Source organism: Achroia grisella, unplaced genomic scaffold (assembly GCF_030625045.1).
Source record: "Achroia grisella isolate CSIRO2021 unplaced genomic scaffold, CSIRO_AGI_Agris_v1 utg1241, whole genome shotgun sequence".
In the NCBI taxonomy this organism is placed as follows: domain Eukaryota; kingdom Metazoa; phylum Arthropoda; class Insecta; order Lepidoptera; family Pyralidae; genus Achroia; species Achroia grisella.
In genome coordinates this window covers 244,299-270,894 of record NW_026712604.1, presented here as the reverse complement: position 1 = coordinate 270,894, position 26,596 = coordinate 244,299, and the positions used below count along the sequence as shown (strand labels likewise).

The window sequence follows — 26,596 nt, the reverse complement described above, 5'->3', positions numbered from 1 at the left end:
TCGAAAAAAAATGCACAAAATACTAAATATTAATAGTATAGAAGACTACATATAACAAATTGAATATAATCCAAAAGGTATCCCTTGAATTACAGGCACGTAACTTTTTAGTATGTATTTGCATTGTAATAACTTGGGTTAGATTTATGAATCTCACCTGATTATGTGCTAATATAGAACAGGTGAGCACAACACTGGTCTGTAATAGTACTCAATCAGATGACCACTCAACCACAAGTAAACATAAGAAAAAGTTATCAATTTTATCGATGTTTTATAATTTTAAATTCTCATCACTATTGGATACATTCATTCGTAATGTGACGTTGACAGCGAAATTGGGCTTTGATGTAAGCGCGTTCGTTGGTTACTTTTGTGTTAAGGGTTCAAGCAAGTATATATACAAGTAGGACCAAACTTACCTATAATGAGTCATTTGTTAACCAACCTCGGTGGTGAAACGGTTTACTACACCACCTTATTTCCGGCAGCTACGAGTTTGATACCTTGCAGAAGTTAATCATTTTATATTCAAGAGTATGATTGTTTGTATTGGTTTGGTTACTTCCTATGTGTATTATGTATTTATTTACAAAACTTATTTAAGAGTTTTTTCAGATGGTTAGCACAAATCCTACTCAGTTTGGTACTATATGATACCGTGTGAATTATCTTTTTTTTTTAAATTATTTCACAAGAAAACATCCGTTTTTATTGATCTTCTACAGACACTTATTATAGCCTACAAGCTCGCAATGTATCTTGAGTCGAGAAGAACTAACAAGTAATGTACCCTTAATTCGTTTCATATTAAATTAAACATTATTTCCTAAATATGTCCGGGATTTTAATAATTTTGCTATATTTTCAACGTTCACAACATTCATTTCGACTTCATCCGTACGTGTTTGTCAGTGAGTGCGGAGTCTTTGTTACAGCGTTCTGCTTATTCCTTAATATTAAGAAAAATGTACGATAAGATTATATATGATTGAAAAAAATACCATAATTAAAATATTTCGAAAGTATATTAAATTTAAATTGCATAGAATAAGCACCAGCATGTACTGTTTATTTATATTATTGAAGAGAGTAATACATAATTTTGCATTACATATGCCTAATAAATCTCTGAAAATGCACTTTACTTACAGCAGACAGTTATAAATAAAAATAATTAGGTGTGGATAATTATTACACTTTGTTATTTTAATTATTTAACTGTTTTTAACCGACTTCAAAGATTAATCGCTGTCTTTTTTCGTTGAGTTATTTCCTTAATTTGAGAGAATGTAACCAAATACTAATAAAGCGTATATAGAAGTGCTTACAGTATGGAAATTTATAAATGTTTTGTGAAAGTGTACTAATCCTCTTATGTAATCGTGTAGACTCTATTAAAGGACCCAAAGACTACTTCCAACTTTATCCATCGTAACTTAGGAATTTTCACACTGCGAACTTTCCATGGAAGCGTGTCAAATAATGCATAATTGATAAGCGCGGAGTCGAACTCACTACCCTCATCTCTCACGACTGAGTAATGGTGCGGAAGAGATATGACGATGTTAAGCAATGGACCCCGGGCGTCATCAATAAATAAGTTTCTTTGTTCACGATTTGAGTAAAGGAATTTCTATTCTAAGATGTTAGGAATAAGAGTGTTTATGTTATGTGTTCTAAAACCTTTTATTTTTTGTTTCAGGTATAGACAATTGGTTATGTTATATTCGGTAAGATTAAACTTATTTATACTTAGGACACAAAATTATTATACAACTACAGTTAATAAAAAAAAAGCTGTAAACTCTAATAAATTGTAGCTCAGAAACAGTTCAATAAGATCAGCATTAAAATAAAAAAACCACATCATAATTAATCAGGAGTATTATATGTTTAATGAGTCTATCTGTGTATCTGACTATGGCGTCATAGCTCCTAAATGGATAAACCGATTTTGATGCTGTTTTTTTTAAGTGGTTTGAAGCTATAATTTCTGAAGATTGATCAAGCATTTGTATCAACATCACATATGGATATATCTATATATATTATTAGGATCGCTTTTTTTGTAATTATTGTAATAGTGTTAATACAGAATGAGGTACTGTTATATTAAAAAAAAACAGGTCGATCTTGACTTATAGTGTAATTTAAAAAAATATTTGAGTTTTACAACAAACTATTTCGTGTTAATCTAGAATTCAAATGACAGTACGTTACAACGATACAAAATGTCACGTATGCTTTTAAATATTTTATCACCCGCTGCGGGAAACTGCGCTTTGAATATTTAAGCCACCAATTCAATATGGAACTCGATGGGAATCAGGAATCAATGATACATGAAATATATGTATAAACATTGTGTTGACTAAATTTGATAGAAATCTGTAATCAGTTTAATTCTATACTAATATTACAAAGAAAGAGAGAGCAGATTTTGTTGAGGAAAGTAAACTCAAAATTCAATGCCATTCAATATGGAACTCGACGGGAATAAGGAATCAATATACATGACATAATAAACATTTTGTTCATAAAATATGATAGTTTACACATTTTGTTGACTAAATTTAATATTTATGAGTGTGTAATCAGTTTAATTCTATACTAATGTTACAAAGAGAAAGATCGCAGATTTTGTTATGAAGAAAGTAAACTCAGAAACCAGTAAGCGGATTTCAGAAATTCCTTCACTGTTCTTTCTGTGTGGTATTCTGTTTTTATTTTGTATTTGTTTTCGTTCTTTACTACATATTTAAAAAAAATCGTTCTTAAAACTTAAATGTAATAATTAATTTAAAAATTTTGAGTATATATTGAATAATAATATTTTGTTTTCCATAATCCATTACTTTTTCACACTCCTGTTTTTATTTCTCCTGACATGAATATGTTATAGAAACTAGGCCGACTATACACTATATGATGCACATATGCCAAATAACAGCCTGAAATTACGTGTAAATAGTTGCTTTTCATCAATAAATGGATTATTCGATAATTTAACCTAGCGCAGAACGTCCCGCCCACATTCATACTTGCACATGCCATACAACTCGGAATCGTCCCGTGCGCCGCCCAAACCTTCACTTCCGGGCACAGCACTTCCGGTGCGAAAGGCTTTTGTATGTTAAATTACGATCTTGAAAGGGTTGAATATGAATGCAGAGCAATTTAGTAATTAGTATGAATACGTACTGAATATGAAACATTAATGTGTGATTCTCATAACATCATGAAATTGCGAATAATGTTTTTAGTTTTTAAACCATTGTAAATAAATATAATCTAAAGACGATGCAATAAAAACAATGAATGAATTAATTAAAAATGCCTATGTGATTAATTTATATACAGTAAAAGTGGGAGTGAGAGGTATATCAGATAATCTTCTAAAAGATCTTGGGCTGTCTAGAACTACAGTAAGTTCAACACTAGAATCTGTATCTAAAACTGCAGTAGCAAGCTCCTATTAGATTTGGCTGGACTGGGAGAGTAACACGAGCGGTGAAGGTAAGTGTTGATGTACGTTGGACTTGTAACCAGGCTGTAAGCTGTTTAATGGGCCTTAAACCTACACCCGTATCATAAGTCCCGGGAACTGCTAAGAGTTTTTCTCTCTGCCATACGATGAATTCATGGAATGCTAAGTAGTTAATTTCTTACAATTCTTGAAGCGAAGGAAAATAAATTTACTAATAAGTAGGAATTTCTGTGGATTTAGTATAAAAATCATTTAAGTTTATTATTTATGTACTTATTTTTACTATCTTCTATTTACATCGTATATATCTAACACTCCTGCACTACCATTCCCCGCTAATACTAAACTTGCTAATTCTAAACTTAGTTACAGCGTTAGGATGGCTGGAAGAGATCTCTTTCAGAGATAATCCCACCCTCGCTCATATTATTTTTATTTATTTATTTAACTTTAATGCACACAATACAATATATAGTACAGTACATTTGGCGGACTTAACCATGCGGCATTTTCTACCAGTCAACCATAGGTGGTGCAGAAAATAATTGTTGTTTTATCTATTTGTTATTTTAAATTACTAGTGCAATAAAGAGTAAAAAATATTTTAGAATTCATATTAATAAAATATACAAATATAAATAGGAAAGTCTGTATAAACTCACTGTCTCTTAGTTATTTATTATCCTTGTCCCGACTAAACAGAACTTTGAACATTTAAAAAAATTTGAACATAGCTCTAGGCTAGGCTAGTAGTATATATAATGATTTTCATATAAGAAATCAAAGTTAGACAAAGTCGCAGAAAATATCTAGTCCACAATAAGAGTTATGTACGTATAAAACGAGAGGCTAAAGAGAAAAAGAGTCCAACATAGTATGAGTTATGAAGATAACAAAAGTAGCGTGTACACGTAATTCACCATATCATAACATCCTTTACAGATACAAGAGTCGCCAGCGCGGCGCCAACCGCCAATCTCCCAGAGTGACTGCGAGACTTATTGACGATCTGTATACTATGCAATACTTTCCCATTTTTATAATGTAGACTATCTGATCCGGCAAACGTTATTTTGCTGTATAAATTAAAATCGATATTAAAAATAGGGGTTGGTGATAGAAGGATGAAAAATTAGGGTTTTATGTCTTTTTCTATGATAAATCATAATAAAATGAAAATAAAATAAATATCGAAAAATTTAAAATAAAAATTTTGGTGTAAGCCAAGGGTATAATAATTAGTTATAAACCTATCCTCAGATCTACTGAATATACATATAAAATTTCATCAAAATCGGTCAAGCTGTTTCGGAGGTGTATAAACACGAAAACTGTGAGAATTTTACATATTAGATTTATTTCTTCAAATACTATTTAATATTCAATTCATATTCCACAAACTATTTTGGTTCATTTTCAATTAAAAAATGCCGCAATAATATTCTCTTCAATTGAATGACAAACGTGCATGGCGAAAGTGGTTCATGCACGGGATTTTCACTTAATGTTAGACATAGGTCCCTACGTAAGTGCAGTTTTGTTTAGAAATAAGTTCAGTTGTTCTTACCATTTCTCAAGAACTGGACGGTATATAGTTTTTCCCCGTAACTTCATCGACCAACGACCAGAGACAAAAATAATCCTAAACCAAATATCACTATGATTCCTTATGCGATTAAGATGTGAAATCATAACAAAGAAACTCACTTCTACGGTAATAATATTGGTTAGGATTCCTAATATAATTACCGTACGATATTCAACGTCATTGTTCACCCTCGCTACACTCAGTGTAGTGTCTAGACTAGACATACAGATACGCTGCGACTGATTAGCTTGCATACGCTCTCGACTAATATCTGCTTTTATTATATTTGTACCTCACTAGCTGTGCCCACGGTTTCACCTGCATGATTTTTATAGCTTATGTATTATTTCGATGTATAAGCTATATTACTGTAAAGATCAAAGTCCATGTCTATAGAATAGAATAGAATAGAAAATCATTTATTCAAATAAACTTACATTGAAGCACTTTTGAATAGTCATTACATTTTTTTTTAATCTACCGCTCATTCGGAAAGCTGTCTCATCACAAGAAGAACGAGCAAGAAACTTGCGTGTTGCTCTTTGAAATAATTTTATTATTACTTTACATTTTTAAGTTTAAGTGTGTGAATACAAACCACCAATTAGCACTAATTCAATTAAATACTCAAAAAGAAAAAATATTGAATACATAACCAACTGGTTAAACAATTGGTTAAACAATTTACTTAAACTTAAAGAATAACAGACATCCACACAAACTTTCACGTTTATAATGTTAGTAGGACTAGTGCCCGTCCCAGCTTCATACGGATGTTAGTAAGATAAGATAATAATATAAGTAAAATAAATAAAAGCCACAATACTGGCGCATTACAAGAAAATTTCTAATTTCCACAATAATAACTTCTTTAGAAAGCACAACCTCTCCCATACTTGGCTAAGGCCCGTGTGGATGATTATAACCTTTTAAACAAGATAAAAGAAGAGAAAATAAAAGAAACAACAAAAAAAAATATTTTGTGTACAGTACAAGATGTTAAAGATGTGGTCCTTACAAAATCTGCTTATGTGAAGCGTACAAATATTTATCGAGTATTGAACTACTATATTCCGTGGATTACATAAAGTTATCTGCGAAATACTGTTGTTATCTGTTAAAATATTTCCTAGATTAATATATCAATATATGAAAAATATTATAAAAATCTTAATTTATAAAAAAAACAAAATATAAACTATAAAACTATGTGGCCAGTACGTCAGCAACAGATACTGTCTCGTGTATTCAAACAATGTTTGCATGTACCGTTCCATATTTGAATATTTTGAAGTACTGTGAAATAGTGGTGTAAAAAAAATACCAAAAAGTGTACTAGCACAGATAACACAATACTAGTGATTTTCCTGGTATTAAAAATCTTTTTGTTTTTATTTTTGCATTTTTCTTACCGTTGTTAACCAGAGAAAGACTATAGATTCGATTGCGTGGATATTTCTGTTTGAACTAATTCTGCCGTTATTAACTTGTTTTTTTTGTTGAGATTTTAACAGATGAAGAATGCAAACAGTATGTGTCACGAGCGACAAATTCAGTTTAGTTACTCCTAAGTTACTCCTTATTACATCAGCTACCTGCCAAAAAAAATCCCGTCAAAATCGGTCCAGCCATTTCAGAGATTAGCCGGAACAAACAGACAGACAAAAATTAAAAAAAAAAAATGTAATTTTGGTGTATGTACCGTATTTATATTCATATGCATGTAGTAAAAAAACGGTTATTTCAATATTACAAACAGACACTTCGATTTTATTTATTTTGATATTGCAATTTCTGATGCATTCTTTTATTGCAATTTTATGAAAAAAACTAGCGTATTCGCTCCTATTATTCGTAATTATTATTATATATGTAATGTTATATAACCTTCCTCGATAAATAGGCTATACAAAACTAAACGAATTTTCAAAATTGATTGTGTCAATCCAGAGATACTTCCTACAACCTCACAAATTTTATATTTTATTATATTAGTATAGATAATTGATATATAAATTATGTATATTACTTACTTACAATGTCATGGAATAACGTAACAGTTGTGTAAAATAGTTCTTATCAGAGAAATAATTAAGTTCAATATGCTCTATACTGATAGATACAAGCAAATGCGAAACAACAATCACTTACACAGATCATCACAGGAATTCATAAAATATACCAGTGTCTCCGCCTTCCTCAATCATGGGAGAAACTAGTGGCGCCTCACAGCCGGTTGGGTGTCGCCCCATTTTTTATGCACCCCATAGACGCATGCACAGCTTGATCCCGAGTTACCGTGCCAAATTGCTATTTTATGAAACATGAAAACGCCAAGGAAAATTGGAAGTCAATATTCTATTTGCACGCATGCAAGCTTTAAAGTTTATCATGAACATTTCAAGTTAACTGAAGGTATACTTTAAAAAGTCTGCGTGGATAATTCAGCCGCCGGTAGGGTATTTCAGCCACCAAGCAGATTAATTTGTGAACTATATTTCGATTGTAAGTTGTAGATTAGACAGTGAAATTACAGGATAAGAGGCATGAAATATTAGTCCTCTAGAAAGGCAACACTCATGTATTATGAATGTAGTCACAAATTATATGATAAGTGTTGTAACTGGTTAATCAGATATGTATTTTATATTCTAAATTTGTATTTGAATTTATAGTTCTTTTATATTACATTCTTGTTTTTTGATACTTCAATTCCTTCTTTCTATTCCGAATTGTCAGTACTAGTCTTTTTTTTTATTACTACAACAATAAGAAACATTAAATATTAGTTCTCTAGAATGGAAACGCATCAGTGTTATTAAAGGAGTCACATAATATAATAACTTGAAGTTCGTAGTGCTGTTGTATGTATATAAGGAAAGGTTACATCTTAAGATCAGGTTAGTCATCAGCTTGAGATTCCAAAAAAACTTAAAAATATCTTCCCTAACTACCTATTTTTGTATAATTCACATTTACTTGAATAATAATGTTACGAGACGTTATTTATTCGTATAAAGGATTACAACATATTTTGTATACCTTTAGTAAATAATATTAACTTAATTAATTTCAATATAACTTTTTATTTCAATTGATTCACTTTCCAGTTCATCACTACTGTGACTGAAACTGGACGGTATAATAAAAACTAATGAATGAATAATTCGGAACTCGAGTTCTGTATTAAAACCATTAAAGATGTTTTTGATTTTGTTCTTAAAACTAATAATTAATTTGGATTATTGTTGATATTTGTATTGATCAATTCAAATAAAAAAATCATTTATTCATGTAGGGTATTATAGCCGCTTATGAACGTCAAGTTTTTTGTTACTAATATTTTTTCCCTATCGTCCATTTCAGTATACAGATTCAATGGAAATGAGTTGGCAAGAAACTGAACTGATTTTTTTTTAAAGCTAGTTTATTTACATTTTTTGCTTATGGTCTCCAATGTTAGACAACATTAAATGAAATAAATATTTTTATTCTCATTTCGTATGATACCTAGGTACATTGTAGGTATATCCACATTCTTTTCTCGTTACTGTCGTATTTACCGTCTTCAGTAGCTTTGTACCATTATTTATAATGTTAATACCCCCATTAGCATACATACCTGCATTTTAATAGCGCCTTATTACAGTCAAACTCTTCTGTAATACTTTCCTGGACCTCGCGTAATAATGTCCCGGAAAGTCTGCAATAAAACCATTGTCAAAGGCACCATTCAGATTTAAATTGCTCGCAATTTGAATATACTTCTGCGGGATGGAATATCCTGTGAATTTTGTGATGTTGGTTATATTACATACGTTGGGATTTTTAGTACTTATTTATATGCCAATATGTTGCTATAAGTTTGTAGTTAATGAAGTACAGTCATAAAATGGTTTGTCTTTTCATTGTTTGTTTATTTTTTAAGGTAAACAATACAATAATGCTTGTTACATTTACATTGTTTTAGCATTCATAAAACTAGAAAGCTTATTTTAGTCGCGAAGGATTCTATTACGGTAAAATATGTCTATGTTTTATCCTGAGTGAATATAATCTCGATTGGTCAATTATCTATTTTCTTATTTACTAATAAAGTAGCCTAATTAGGAGGAAGATTTTAAAAATAGTTTTTTTATTTTTATTTTATTTATTACAAATATAAAATATAGAATCTCCAGTTCTAAACTAGGTATTTAAATTTACAAATTCATATCCATTTGCTATTAAGTTTTACAGTTAAGCATGTCGCACGTTTAATTACAAACTGCATTAACTCTAAAATAACAAACTTTTGAAAATCGACTTGTATGTTTTGTCTTAAGGTCGAATTTAATTTTTTTTTCTTGTATGTGATAAAATTATTAAACGTGCGTTATATCTAGTACTATGTAGGTGGGTATATTTTTAAAATCTATAAAGTATGATGGGGGCGTCGTAGTCATGATGATATATGGCGACTGGTGCATTTCCGGCGCACGTGCCCGCGCGTTGATAATGGGTTCACCTTGCATTTTATAGCCTTTGCATTTTCATTGCTTTTTAGTTTATGCCATTTTGCTGTCGGGGTTCTTGTTGTACACTATTTTTGTCTATGACAGCTACATATATGATCCTATTACACTTGCGTTGTAAATTCATAGAGATTTCTTTATGTTACTGACTGTATACCGCGGTATATGTAACTTGTATTTTTTTTAGATCTGAACCTTTCTAAATATCATAAAAGCTATCTGGTAGTATTAGAGTTACAGTTTTAGTCACTAGCTGACGCGCGTGACTTCGCCTGCGTCACATATACCAGTTCTTGTAAGCTTTTTCATTGATAATATCTATTTATCTAAACCAAAAAAAAATGTTGAAAACTATATCGGCGATTGCCAATATTATCCAAATTAACAAACTTTATACCTCTTTGTAAAATATTATTAAATTAGCTGTGCCCACGGTTTTATCCACATTAAATTAATAACCTATAGTAGTAGTTATTCTGATATATAAACTATATTACTGTAAATTATCATCAAAATCCGTTCAGTAGTTTGTGTGTGAAAGAGACATCCATTCATCCATAATATACATATTATAAACGGGAAAGTTTATGAGTATGGCTGTTCATAGATGGATGGATGTTTGTTACTTTTGTCACGTAAAAACTACTGAACGGATTTTGATGAAACTTTACAGTAACTTTGGCTATAAATTACATTCACAAACATCCGCATTTTTATTATTAATAAGATAAATAACATTAATAATATTTTAGTATATAAGTACGTATTGATTTGGAAATATCTAAAACTGCATATTGTTGTTTATACTGCCAGCCGTAAGTTACGCACCCTCTTAATGTGAAAGCCTTAATATATTTACCATCTCACATATATGTATAGTATATCTACCAAAACACATTTCCCCTCTTCGTGTCAATCATGACTGAGGACCATTCAAACAAATACTCAAAACGTTCGTATGCCTACGTTTAATTTTTTGACAAGGGATGGGTGAGCTCGGGTAAAACAGACAGGTCTTCGCGCAAATTAAATAGAAGTACTTACACGTCATAAACGGCTTTAACTGTTGAGTGATTACTTGTACTATACAAAAAAAATGAAGTACACAAAAGTAAAACAGTACATGTATACAAAAATATTATTAATAACTGTTGTAAGTAAGTGTTTTGTAAGAATTCGCCTGGATTTTTAATATAAAAGATTGTTTATTTCTGTCCACGTGATACATTATGTCTGTGTATCAAATTTTATTGAAATTAGTTACTTATGGTTAGTATTTAACTATAAATACTAATGAGTACAAATATTAGCATCGTACAAAGAATTGAAGCCGCGTATCTTTAGTAAAGCGGTGTGGTAGTCCGCTAGACCACCAAGGCCGTAAAAACTAAAAGTATTTTAATAATGAATCAATTAAATGTAAAAATCAGTAAAATATATGCAAAAACAATGATATAATACTGATATTTACATCATTCAATATTCGATATTTACAATTAAGGAATACATATGTCACTTATATTAAAGCTATATATAATCACGAGACCTAAACGAATAGCAGTATGTTGTGCCAAAAATAGGATAAACGTTTTAGTGATAACTTTCCTCTTCGAAGTGAAAGTAAACCGACGTGACGCCAGCGTGTCTGCAACGAACACGCTGCGGCCCGCAAAACAAATCGATATCGATTCAAGGTTATTACGAGATATTGTTTTATGGTCCATTTTGCCTATACTCACCCATCTTAGAGGTCGATTACTTTATACATTTTACAAGCATTTGTTTCCATTAATTATTTTAGTGTGTGTAAATATAAGTGCCCTTTTTCAAGTATTTTGGTTTCGCACACTGACTTAGGCTGAATATCAATCGCAGTATAAAGAAGTCTAAGGAAACTCTAAAAAAAATTCAACGTTGAATTTTTTTTTACTTTAAATGGAATTCACCAGCATTATATAGATCGCGTTTACCAAAACGAAGTTTATATTTTCATTCGTTCAGTGCTACACGCTCATAAAATAATATTTGATGCAATAGACCTAATTTAACCAAAATAATTTTAAGAAATATTTATAATTCAATCATGTGATAATTAGGAAAAGGTTTTTAGTTTTTAATTTAATAAGTACTGTTGACTACAAAATATATAACAACAAGCTTTACCTATAAACAAGGTAAAACATTATTTTATTGAGGATTTTTTACACTACTGGCAATTTTTTTTATTCCCGATATTATATTGTCAAAATTTTGATTGATGACTATTTGACAAGTGACAGCTGCTTTAAACACGTTTAAAGAGTTAACCGTAGGAAATCGGGCGTTGAGAATTCAACTTCAGAAAACTAGTTCAAATTATAGTAGTGATAAAAAAGGTGATTAAAGTAAATTTTTTATTGATATCACTTTTTCATTCATACACTTCGCCAACATTGTGGTATAAAAAAGTTGTTTGTCCCACACTCCTTGTAGTTATTGCGTCAATTAATACAAATTCTTGGCCACGAGCCATCATAACGAGTGTCAACAACCCCAAGAGTATCCAACTTGTACGACCTTAACCCTACCATAACGATGGTCTTATGGCAGAAAGCGTGGGCGGTGCGCCTTGGCAATGTTCCCCGCTATATCTATGGATGGAACCCATGATCCATAGATAATTCTTAATAATTTAGATAGAAAGCTTCCGAGAAAAAACCTTTTATGTAATTAGAATTGCAAGTTAGTTGTACCACAGATAACATAATTAGTTGTACCATTCGTATTACAAAATAATAATAATAATCTCAGGACAATTCACACAGTGCCTAGATGGCACTGTGTGACCCAAACTGCTAGACTGCCGAAACCGTCAAAATAATAGCAATAAATCTGAAAGCGATTTCACGTAGTGGTCCGAAAATGTCTGAAACACTCTTATGGAACTAATGGCAGCGCTGAATGTGATAGAATATGGTTTGACCATCCTAGAAACTTAGCCATCAGGCTCGGCTTAAAACACGCGAATTTTGAAATTCTGATTAACTTTGAAGTAGAATATTGTTATAATAATTTATGACACAGACGCGGGATATAACTTGTCCACAAAATCGGGATATTATCATTGAATAATATAAAAATGACGTATATCCTTCATCATATATGGATACTAAAATTCATGACAAATATTTGAAGTCAGTAGGAAATAAAGCAGAAAAAAATTTACAAATTTATTTTTATGTTTTAAGAAGTTGCCAGAGTGTTGAATAGAAAATGTAATTAAAAATTTAATATCTATAAAACCCGCTCATCTGTCTTCGTGAAATTAATAGAAAACTAAGAAGTCCATGGAGGCGACGGCGGGGGGCAGGTGGAACTTTTAACGGAGGTCCGTGGCTATTCAGGTTTTGCAATTTTAGTACGTGCACCGCCGCCTTCAACTGGTCTATATAATAACATAGAGAACACTAAAGTTTTGGATATGACAACCATTTTCATAACGGACAATTATAGAATACTAGCTACTCGCCCCGGCTTCGCACGGGTGTACATGTATTATTATATTTACAAACATTCCTCTTGAATCACTACAAAAGAAAACCGCTTCAAAATCCGTTGCGTAGTTTTAAAGTTTTAAGCATACGGACAGACAGCGAGAGCGAGTTTGTTTTATACTATGTAATGATGATTCATTATCATATCATGATTGCACCCGTCGATGCTAATTACTGACGTAATTATTTTTTGACAAAAATAAATGATAATTAATAAATAATCGCTGAACAATTAACTCAGCGCCATCTAGTCCCACGGTAAGCAGAGCTTGTATTAAGTACTAGACAACTGATATAAATACATAGATTTTTTTTTGTAAATACATACATAATATGGGTATATATAAAGAACACCCAGACCGATACACATGAATTTTGAACAATCACACTCATGAATAGAAATGTTGAAATGAAGTTTATTTGAATAAAGGATTTTTTATTCCATTCTATTCTTATATCGAGATTCTTAGTACCGCATCTGTTTCTTCGTAACTTCCGTACTAGACTCCCTCCTCGTACCACGGAAGCATTGATTGACGCGTCGCCGATAAACAAGCCCGCCGCGCGGCGCCGCTTTGTTTGGCTCCGTCACTTGTGACGGCCGGTTATAAACGTACGAGGGGAGAGGGTTTTAGTGGAGTGACATTTTGAGCAGTATACCTGATACTGAACCGATTATATATGACAGGTTGTAACATAATTGTAACTTGCGATGCGGTTTGATGGCTTCCTGAGAAACAGTGTTTATCAATACATAGCTGGCCCGGCCCGACAAACGTTGCTTTGCCATATAAACGGTTGAACTCTTGTTGACCGTCGTGAGTAAAAAAAATACATAAAGTATTAATATCGCTATTAAAGATAGTGGTTGATGGTAGAAGGGTAAATATTTAGGGTAGTTAAATTTTAATTTAATGTAAAATAAAGCAAAAGTTCCTAAAACTAAAAAAAGGGATAAACCACCCTTATCACTAACTAAGGGGTATAAAAATAATTTTCGCCCTATTCTCAGACCTACAAAATATATACACAATTTAAATAAAATCGGTCAAGGCGTTACGGAGGATTGTTGATAGAAACACTGTAACACGAGTTTTATATATTAGATAATGAAAATATACATTAAAAAATAAATTGTTAATCGGATCTTAATACGAATGGTAAATAATATATTTGCCTTTCTCTAGATTTCGACTAGATCGCACTAGCTGTGGTCATGATCTTACTGTAGTACAGCGGTATCAATGTCCATAATTGTGGCAAGCTTCTTCTGAAATTTAGAAATAGAAATAATCTTTATTCAAATAAACTAAATATAAGCACTTTTGAATAGTCATATTTTTTTATCTACCACTTATTCGGAACGCAAACTCATCACAAAAATAACGAGCAAGAAACTTGCGTGTTGCTCTTTTAAATAGATGTTGTTCAGGATTACATTTTTGAGAATTTTGTGTATTTACAAACTGACAAATAGCAACGTTGATAAGTAATATGTAATGATTGATTATTATAATATATGAAACAGTATACACTCAAATGTCGCACCTATCATTTGCCTAACTTACATGATTCTGCCATGGTCTTAGATATACATCGCGCGCGCTAACTGCAGCAGACAAAATATTTGTTTTAAAGCTATCATTTTGAATTAGGTCAACACATTTATAACAAAAAAACTTAATTAATGAGCTGCTATGTTCGACACCTATTATTTGTAACCTACATTGTCTGCCATTATCACCTCTATTGTACTTGCTGTCTCAAAGTATGTTATATAAAATTAGTAGTCCTCTACAAATCTTTCCATAGTATTAAAAAAAATTACACCGCTGTTTGTATACTTAGATTATTTAAGCCTCACAACAGTTTTTGATACAGTTTTCAGAAATATATAGAGTCGTTCATTAAATGTATATCATATTACAATTCAGTGAGTCTCTAGTAATAATATTAACTTAAGTTTAAACTTTCCGTCTAGTACATATTATTTATATAGATAAACGGGTTTTGACACAAATAATTTTATGGTAAATAACAACCTAGTCGAAACATCCCAAGAGGTAAATATAATAAAACCTTTGTTTACTATAAAAATATTTTTGTTAAAACCTGTTGAACTATACCAATAATATAAACTGATTGTAAATATTAGTATATAAGGTAAATAAATTTAAAATATGTAACAAGGGAATGTATTCGCAAACAGCCTGTATGTTTATTGCGGACAATAATTGAAGGAATGATTTTTATCCAAAAATCGTTGCTTATATTTATGACGATCAGGGAAATTGATGGTACCACTACATCATGGCGAATGGCGCGGTGTATCCACTAGTAAATCACAACACCCTCTCTGTCCGTGTCAGATAAATATAATGCATTGTTTTCAGGCACAGTTACAGCAACTGGGTTGTCTAAAACATTATACATTCGTATTGACTGTATTCTAAACTTACAAGTTTACTTCAACCTACTTGAAGAATAGAATAGAATAGAAAATAATTTATTGAAATAAACTTAATTTAAGCATTTTTGAATAGTCATCACTATTTTTTTAATCTACCGCTCATTCGGAAATTTATCTCATCACAAAAGAATGAGCGGCAAATTTGCATGTTGCTCTTTTAAATAATCACTAACTTTACATATTTAAATCAAAACGTTTGAATACAAACTACCAACTAGCACTTAAAAGGCAATAATAAAGATTGGAGGATGTTCTTCAATTAGACTTTTTTTGTTATCTTTTTTGTTATATTAAAACTTGAAAAGAAGTATACACTATTCAGATTTTTTAAATATTCATAAAGAACCGCACTTTTACCACAATTACTTGAATAGTGCAATTTCATAAAAATATTTTTTCTTTTAGAAAACTCACAATTTTTTAATTACTCTACAAAGAGTAATTAACGTAGATAGGTAGATAGATAAAAATTTTATTCACGTTGAAGGCACACACTTGTGTGTGTGTGTGCCTTTAATAATACGTATAATATAAGTTACTGTTGTGCACTTTAATAATAAGAACAAAAATAAAAACAGATATACAATTACATTAGTCAAGTCAAACAAGATACAATACACAACTAATATACAGATAAAATAAAATGCAATATAGTTAACAATAAAAACAGTATGAGTAACGTAGTATGTGTGGATAGCCCATACGCAGAAAGGCGTGTATTGTTTACTCCATAGAAACCGCAAACCACTGATATTCAGGCACTGCGCAATACAAGTCAAGTAGAAACCTAATAGGTACAAATAAAAACTCATCCAAACACAAATAATATATATTTACCTATGATGAAATTGTAAAATAGGGACTATCCGAAAACTGTCTGTTTATCTAATTATTTGTTTGTCTGTTTGATATAAATTATGTTGTTAAATAGCCTAAAGATAGGTAAAAAATACCATATGAAAAATTGATATTATTAATTTTGTTATTTTTATATATCTCTCTGCTATTTTAATAATTAATTTATTATTATTTTTTATTTTTTGAATAATAATTCATTGTTGTTCTTTGATTATTATAATCATTACAAATTCACTACAAATATAAAAGAGCACGAAGTCGCAGGCAGTATTTTTCTGATACATATATCTTTTAAATATTCGCATATTTTAAATATTTAACAGACGAGCTGGCTCGTTCTCTAGTCTAGACGCTGATTTTTGGCAGTCAAGGCTACTCCAATGTGTACAAGCATTATTAGCGACTTTAAAATGTACACTCAGCTGCATAATATACTGTAAAAAGTCGTCTGGGTATGTTATAATAATATTTCAGGACTATTCACAGTATAATCTAGTCCCAAGCTAATCAGGGCTTCTGTTGTAGGTACTAGACAACTGATACTTTTTTTCGTAAATGGATACATAATATACATAGGAAACATACAGACTGATACACACAATCATACTCATGAATATAAATGTTTGTGTCGTAAGAGGAATCGAACCCGCAACCTTCGAAAGTAAAGCGGTGTGCTAAGCCGCTAGACCACCGAGGCCAAGTATGTGATCAAGTATCAAGTAATCAAGAACCTTAGTATCACTTATTTAAATCTAACGAGCAACTGGATTTGTGAACTGTGTTTCAGTTGTAGGGCGCAGATTAGGCAGTGAAATTACAGGTAGGCATCTTAGATCTTAGAAATGAAAAAGCATACATGTAGACGACCATACGAGTTACCACAGTTTATACACATCAAATGGACTAGTAGTTATTTGATTGTTTGCCATTCCAATGACATAAAAAGAATCCAGCACACAGTATTAGTCTAGCGCTAAGCTATGAAGAGCTTGTACTATGGATATTAAATATATTACTCATTTTTATACTGATAAAAGTACAGTATTTTTTGTTATAAATTCATACGTACATTATAATACACCCAGATCATCCACCTAACCATCAGAAACACTAAATCCCTAAAAATAAATAAGATTTTTCAAAAAAATGTTCAAATATTTATCTCGATGAGTGTACCAATAAATATACTTTCAAAGAGTGCAATACCCTCGATGTTGGTGCTTGTCCAAATCACGGACAATCGGATCCGATTGTATATAGTGAATTTTGAGTAGCGTTATATTTTATTTTCTTATTTAATATTGCGGTATCTATTTGGCAAACACACAATGTAACATGATTTATTTATTAATATGTCTCTCTTACTTTCGTTTCGAATTGGATAGCAGAAAAATATTGCGTACGTTGTAATGAAATCATGGAATAAAACAAATAACTATCCGCCTTTTTCAACAAGAGATTTAGAAGAAAAATATACAAAATACTAGCTAACCCAGCAAACGTCGTTTTGCCATATAAATTAATATTGCAACTAAAAATAGGGGTTGGTGGTAGAAGAGTGAAAATTTAGGGTTGCATGCATTTTTTAATGCCACATCATCAAAAAAATATTGTCCAAAATATAAATAAAGTTCTTGGGCTGGACCACTCTTATCACTAAAAAAGAGACAAAATAATAAAAAGTAGATGACAAACTAAGCTTAGACCTATTATATATATAAAAGTCAGTTTCAAAACTTCATTTCAAAAATTCAGTAGTTAGATAAACCGTTTTGGAGAAGTATGGCAACTAACACTCGTGACCCAATAATTTTATATGTAATAATAAAAATATAATAAAATTCTCGGGTGAGAAAACAAAATATACCAATAATAATAATAATAATTTATTCAGCATCATAGTACAGAGTAAAAAAGAAAACTTAAAAACTAGTATTTCGCTATGAGCTGAAAGGGCCTCCACTCAGCTGGTGCCGCAGCGTATCACTACAGCGCTGATTTTCAGTGGAGCCACTTGAAAAAAATAAATAGCATTCATAGCAGAAGATTGAGTTAAATTGATGAATTATAAGTATGTGTAATAAATAGAAGAAAAATATATAAGGATAAAATTTCGTAAAAGTGTTGATTATGTAGAAATAATTTTCAAAATATATAAATAATAAATCTTCACGACTTTAACTCTAGATGGGATAGTAAGATGCTTTTTAAATGTGAATATAACAAATATCTATATAGATATTTGTTATATTCAATTCAACAATACAAAACAAAAATTCTTGGTATATTTCAATTCAACGTTGCACGAGCTTTTTTCAATACAAAACCGTCGCTCATCTTAATTTGATCGGTGTTTTCATCGCCGGAAATTTTATTAAATTATAAATTACACAAAGATTTCTTGGGTCGTCCCGATTTGAACCGTAATAGAGTCGCAAAACTGTCTGATTAAATTAGATTCAACGGAGAATTGTTAGTGTTTACAATATACGATTAAAATCCAAATAAGATATATAGTGTAATTTACAAAATTACTATTATGTATCCTAATAAATAGCTGTAAGGCAGCCTTTGATGTAGCACATTTATGTATCTTTTTTTTATTTTTCTGTGTCAAATATGAGTTTATTATAATGATTAAATACTTAATGGATTTAATCACAAGATGATACATCAGACTATATCGTTTGTAAATAAAGCACAAACTTAATATAACATTAAAATATTTTAATTAAATTCCTGCCCATTCAACCAATCATAAAATGCACCCCAAATGAAGAGATGTTAAACTTTAACAGCATCGTAAATCCAGGTATGAGGATCGATTTCCGCGTAACTTAGGTGACACCGTAAAATCTGTTCAACATGGCCAGGGATGGGTTTATGGGAAATTTTATATTTTACGATAACACTCATATAAGATACTCATTGTATCGCCCGTCAGTGTGTACACTAAAGTGTGCAGTTTAATGAAATTTTATGTACGCAATAAGTCGACAAAAACTCCTTATTTGTGCATATTGTATACGATATAATAACAACAATTCAAAAAGAGCACCTAGGCCCAAGATAAACAGAACTTAAGCTATGGGTACTAGATAACTGATATAAATATCGAAACTGAAAAAAAAAGAAGTGAATCCGCGACGATCGAAAGAAACGCGGCGTGCTAAACCACTAGACTACCGAGACCGTAAAATTATTACTAAATTGTTTTGTAAATGTTCTGAGATTTGATGAAGGAATTTTATTAGACGCTAAGTTATTTGTTAATTGCTATTTATTGCTATTTATGAGCACAAACAATACATACTCGGGTACATGCGGTAACCCTTCGCTAACCGCCCGGGTATTTCCAGCCCGCCGCACTCGGTTTAGGAAACAAACATGGTATTAATTCCTCTGGTATTATTGGCCAAGAATTAAGCGGTCTGGTGTAGACGGCTTAATGAAACGAAGATGAGATATGGGGCTTAAATATCGGCTAGAGGTGTTTTATGCGACAAATAGTGCTGGCAACACTATATAATATTATGATAAATTTGCAGTAATGTAATTTTATATATGGCAACTCTTTTGCCGTTCACCCCTGTTGTGCATATAATACGCTTCGTAGTATTAAATAAATTGTAAACACTAAAATAAATAAGAAATTTAGCAACCAAAGGCTTTTATTTTTGGACCACCATCACAAGAAGATGCCTCTACGAACAGCTTCGAATAACCGGTTAAATAGTGCGTTTTGCGTTTTACATTGCAGTTTTTACTAAAAGTAAATTGTTGGGTAGTTTCTAAGCACAATTATATACAATTAGGTTATTGTGTAATTTAAATTTGATTGTATTATCACATACATAGATGATGGCTTACATATCAGTAGAAGTCATTGATGGTCAAGGATATGATTTTTATTGAAAATCATTTTAAACGTATATGTTCTTTTTAGTTCTGGTTTATGTACAACAGAATTTACCTATGCTCAGGCATTTAGTACTTGATGTAATGTATGATTTCGTCAGTCAGTTAGTGCGTTTAGTATGCTTTTTCTTATATATAAAATGTATTAATTTGTTTCTGATATATCAGTGGCCAGTTTAAAAATGAAGAAATTCTCAATTCTGTGTTTTTGTTCATGAGTTACGCGATTCCTGTGTTCGCCAAATTCGATTTTAATATTTACTCTTTTAAAAGAATATATTTGTACTGTTCTTATCCTGGCTTGTTTTTTAAAGTTGTTTTTATGGTTTTCTTGTAAAGTACATTCTGATCATTTGTGTCAATATAATTGCATATTTATTTAAATGTGTTTTCTTTTTTACAGGTAAGAAATATAACCTTTTTTACTTTCTCTGTAAGTATTGAATATTTTTTTAAGCCTGAACAATTTGGTACATATTATAGTAATTATTAACCATCAACAATAACAAAACTTCTATACCCAGATTTACATTCCAACATTTGTCACTCCATTGTTCCCCAAAACTTTCAACATTCCTTGGCAATAGATTCAACACGAGACTTAATTCTAAGTGGGTATTAATTCCGCTATATATCAAACGAGATAGTTTCTTCGGGCCTTAACTACCCTCCCGCATACAAAGGGTTGAATTAGATTCATTTTCAATCCAATGGATATATTGAGCAATGATTTATTTATTATCCTCGTTTTAGGGTAACAATATAATGTCTATGATGTAATTTAAATCAATGTATTTGTTTACATCTAACGGGTGTACCTCAAGGATCTACTCTTGGACCTATATCTATTCTTACTTTATATTAAACATCTTGCTTTCCTCTGCTTTGTAAATAAGACATATTATTACCCGCTTTTAAGGTTTTTTTACAATATACAGGTGAATTATAATTAAGACGACATTTATGATAAAAAGTTTGCTGGTTGCCTTGCATTGGCTTACTATCTAATAAAGTACAGATAAAAAAATATTATTTGTCTTTATTATAGTATAATGTAATGTTACAAATCTAAAAGATACAATCTAAAAAATATAAGTTAATTTTTCTGTTTTGAATAAATTGAAAATACACTGATTATAATTATTAATAAAAAAGACAATACCGTGAAGTGATAAAAAGTATTAACAAACACACATGCCTGACTTCTAAAGCACCAACGCAATGAAAACGCCATAATTTTCCCATACAAAGTGACAGATAAGCATCGAAGCCATGGCACGAAAGCGCAATCAAATAACCATTTTATTGGTAACGATTTATTCAGAACACAAGTGAAGTTTAACGGAAATAAAAATCGTGCATAAACAAACACGCTTTACGGTAGGTCGTTGGCTTGCAACTTTATATTTGTGGACACATTCGTCATATTGGAGGTCAAATAATGTCTAACTAAACATATGTAAGTACATAAAAATAAATACACGGTACACTAAAAATAGTATATATTTATTAGGCGTATAAATTATCCTTTTCAACATCTTAATCAGCATTATTACAGAATGTATCTATATCCAATAATATAGATACATTCTGTAATAATGCTGATATAAGTGTTCGTTTATTTGGTACGACTCGGTAAACGACGCGATATCATGAATGTTTTATTACAATACGATTTATATATTTCACAACAACGTTTCTATGATAAATATTCCCAATTAGTTAATTAATAAGTTATCCTGACTATTTTGATTATTTCATTTAATAACATTATTTTTCCTAATTTTATAAGATTAAGTGCATACCTGTCATAATTTTGTTTTTGTGTAGTTAATCTTTCAAGTACTTGTAAGTTTAACTGAGAAGAGTTTTCAAAGCATATGAACTGATTTAGTTTTTTCTTCAAATTTACATGAACGTCGTTGCTCTTTGTGTTCGTGTGTCGATTCTATTGTTGATATTGGCCTGAGGTCAAAGTGATGAGATTGTAAAGCGTGATTCTCCCAAATAGAATCAGACAGAAACTGGTTATTTAGCATTTACATTATGCTCTGACCAAAAAAATGCTTCCATTACACTCTACCCCTCTGTTGCAGTTGATTCACTATGGTAATGATGATTGATCATCACTTCCCCCAGTAATTATCACTTTATTGACTATTAAAGACCCTTCTCTTATATTTAAAGCAGCTATTAAAATAGTTGTTTGGTTTTTAAAGTACGTGACGTAGAAATGATTAATGAGATAACTCGAAAGTTAATTTGGAAATCGGACATTTCTTTTCTTTCATAATTTTAATTGATGTTTATGAAATTTTACTTTGATACTAATATTAATAACAACCCCTGGATAATTCAAACAACGCCATTTGGCAGCAAGCTAAGCCTAGCTTGTGTAATGTGTACTAGACAATTGATGTAAATACCCGGACAAATACAAACAATCATAATCATAAAGAATACAAATGTTTGCAATACATTTGAATTGATATTTTTAAACTATCTTTTACTTATACCAAGATAAAAATATTCCACTCATCATTCATTTTAGTCACTTGTACGTAAGTTTATATATATATATATATATATGACAGAAATGTAACTGGTCGCTGTCTGAACATGGAAGATATATGAGAAAAACTATTTTTGGAGGAATTTATCAATATAATAATGCCCAATGCTTTTATTGTTAGAATTTTTATCCATCGCTGATTTGGATGCGATATTCGCTAATGTATTCGGTTTAGCACACCGCCTTACTTCCGATAGTCGTAGGTTTGAAACCTCGCTCATTTTCTTAAATATGATTATTTGTCTAGGTATTCGCATTTATTGTATTATGTGTGCGTTTATAAAAAATATATTAAAGTTATTAATTATCTTTCATTTGTTTAGTTCCCATAATAAGCTCTACTCAGCTTAGAACGGAGTACTTATAATGAGTTTGTAGAATATTAAGGTTTTCAACCCTCCTAGGGTTAAGTCATGAAATAAAAAGGTACTTAACAAATTATGAAAGAATCAGTTTAATTTATTTGATATACTTATTTTTATTAATAAAAAAATGTAATTATGTACTCATATTAAGAATATGATGAAATTTTTTTGTATTTAATATATTCGTAATCTTTCTATCATACTTCAAATTTTCTTTATTTATTTGGGTTACAGTATCGTATTATATTGCGCAGTACATATTTTTATGTTTTTTAAGAAATATTCTATTGACGTCAAATAGAATATATTTGACGTAAAGCTAGAAGTTATTGAGTGACAGTTTTCCCTTTATCTGTAAAACTATTGGCTACTATCTACTTAGGAAGAAATAGAATATGTCAATGTTGATATGATATTAGAATATTATCAAGGTCGATAAGACCCCAACGTAGATAAGAAATAAATCTCAGTTAGTTCTTAAAGTTAGTGTTAGTATAGAAATAGCACGTACAATGACAGTTTCAAAAGAATATACAAATTATTCGAGCAGAAGAAAAATAAAGAATTATGCAAGAAAAGTATGCAGTACGAAAACATTGAAAAAACGTCTACCAATACTAGAATGGTTACCGAAATACAATTTGTCTTTTCTGCTTCAAGATGTATTGGCAGGAACAACAGTTGGACTTACAGCGATATCTCAGGGCATAGCATACGCAGTGATCGCTGGTTTATCACCAGAATATGGACTTTATGCATCATTAACAGCCGGTTTTGTTTACATTATATTTGGAAGCTGTAAATTTGTTACTGTGGGACCAACAGCAATAGTTTCAACAATGACTGGTAAATACGTGGCAGGTTTCTCACCAGATTTTGCGATTCTAGCGGCATTCCTGTCTGGTGTAATAATATTATCGATGGGAATTTTTAACCTCGGATTCCTTGTGGAATTCATATCTATGCCAGTGATAAAGGGATTTACTACAGCCGCTGCCCTCCAAATTATGGCGTCGCAACTGAAATCTTTATTTGGCCTTACTGGCGCTGCTGGTAGTTATTTCGCAGAATCAGTCTACAATTTTGTTAAAAATATTAAGAGTGCAACTCTGTGGGATCCTGTATTGGGTTTTATTACGATTGCCATACTTCTGTTATTAAAGAAAATTGGTGAAGGTTGTAAACGTACTGATGGCTTAGTTAAACAGATAAGATGGTTTATTTCTCTTGCCAGAAATGCTGTGATTGTGGTTGTTGGCATGGCCGTGGCTTACGTTATTAAAATTACAATGGACAGTGAGCCTTTGGCTTTAGTGGGTGATATTGGCAGTGGACTACCTTCGATTGGACCTCCACCGTTTTCTACAGTTTTCAATAATCAAACATATTCATTTTTAGATATGCTACAAACTCTGGGCCCAAAATCGATAAGTCTACCTTTGGTTATAGTAATTGAATCAGTCGCTATAGCAAAAGCTTTTTCTGAAGATGGTCGAGTAGATGCCACTCAAGAAATGATTGCTCTTGGACTCTGTAATATTATCGGATCATTTGCAAAAAGTATGCCAATAACTGGTGCGTTTTCACGAGCAGCTCTAAATTATGCATCTGGAGTTCAAACTCAAGCTGGAGGCATCACTAACTGTTTACTTATAATTGTGGCGCTTACAATTTTTACTTCTACTTTTTACTATATACCAAAAGCATGTTTGGCAGGTTTAATCATAGTTGCCATGTTTTCAATCATGGATAATAAAATATTCTTAAAACTCTGGAAAGCTAGCAAAAAAGAGTTTGTTGTTTTAATAATCACTGTGATCGTATGCTTATGTGTAGGTTTAGAGTATGGCATCGTTACAGGTGTAGCAGTTGAAGCATTAATGTTGTTATTTAAGCAATCTAGACCAATAATTGACGTAAAGATATTGAAAAATGATACTGGAGAAATAACCCTTATTCCGTTACCTGAAGTTCTATCATATTGTGCTGCTGAACACCTTAGGAGATTACTCCTAAAGGTTTCAACACGATTGGATACTAACAGCGTGACAGTTATTGATGGAGCAAATTTAAAAAGTATGGACTCTAGTGTGGCAGCAAATATACTGTCAGTGATAGAGGATTATGAAAAAAGAGGTTGTCATATGTGGCTTTTAAATTTTAATAATGATATAAAACATATGTGTACTGTTGTTAATCAAAATATTTCTGGCAAATTTGTTAATGCTCCAAATGTACTAGATTTGACTGTAGCATTTCGAAAAGAAGTATAAATATTAACATTTAACATTTTTGATACGTAATTTCTTTTTTGCAATTGTATTAATAATATTATATTATATTAATATATATTTTTGTTTCCTGCATCTGAGCGGGACAACTCACTCATTCTTATGACCCATTTTGAAACATCCGTTGAATAATCAAGTGACCTTTCAGTATTTCAAAATATATACTATAAATATGCATAATTAAAATATTTTGTACTGTACAAATTTATTATGTTATACAATATGACTCAATGACTGATGCTTTCTCTTGAAACGTTATTAAAGGTAATAGAAGTTTTTATAAAACTTTCTCACTATTAATAAAAATGTTTTATCCACTATCTAAGTTTTTAGTATTTAAGTATATACTTAGAATATTTCTATTAAATCTTAATACATCTCAACTGATAAACAAACTAATGTTACATGAATCCTTAGCGGCATAGATATGCCAAATTATTATCGAACCTCTATATGTTTTTGTTCATCTGAAGTTAACAAAGTCTGTGTTAAAATTAATCTATGTCATAACTACGTCATAAAATATTACTTATTTTTCTAAAGAACTATATGTTCTAACATAGATACAATAATCATCTTATGTCAATATAATATAATGGATATTGATAAGCTGTTATCTCACCTTGTGTTATCGGTCGCGATTTCAATTTTCCCAGTTCAGTGGTCGCACTTCCGAGACTTGCGTTTTAGATATTCGGCCTTTTGGTAAGATCTTTTCCACGCTATTAGAAACTGAGGTTTAATTAAGCTTTCTTTTCTTTCTTATAACACAAGTCTATTTTCTTTTAGTCATTTCCGTTCATTGTTTTGACCTCGCATTTAATAATAAAAAAGCTTAGTGTATGATATTCTGTATTTAAATAGTTTATATTATAATGTACAATATGTTAACAATGTATTGATTTTTTTAGAATCAACGCCTGTAATTTTGATATATCTATCTATATGCTGTACAATTATTACGATATGCATACTTTGAATTAAAAAATAATATGAT

The 26,596-nt window shown here is 30.9% G+C and overlaps 2 protein-coding genes across 5 annotated transcripts in view; both read left to right on the top strand.

Annotated features, from left to right (window-relative positions):
* The window catches only part of LOC131854668 (uncharacterized), a 474,411-nt gene that overhangs the window by 208,481 nt on the left and 239,334 nt on the right, over positions 1 to 26,596 (top strand). The window lies entirely within an intron of this gene.
* On the top strand, positions 23,821 to 25,581 carry LOC131854670 (sodium-independent sulfate anion transporter-like). Its single transcript, XM_059205805.1, has one exon. The coding sequence runs from the start codon at positions 23,821 to 23,823 to the stop codon at positions 25,579 to 25,581; it is 1,761 nt and encodes a 586-aa protein (XP_059061788.1).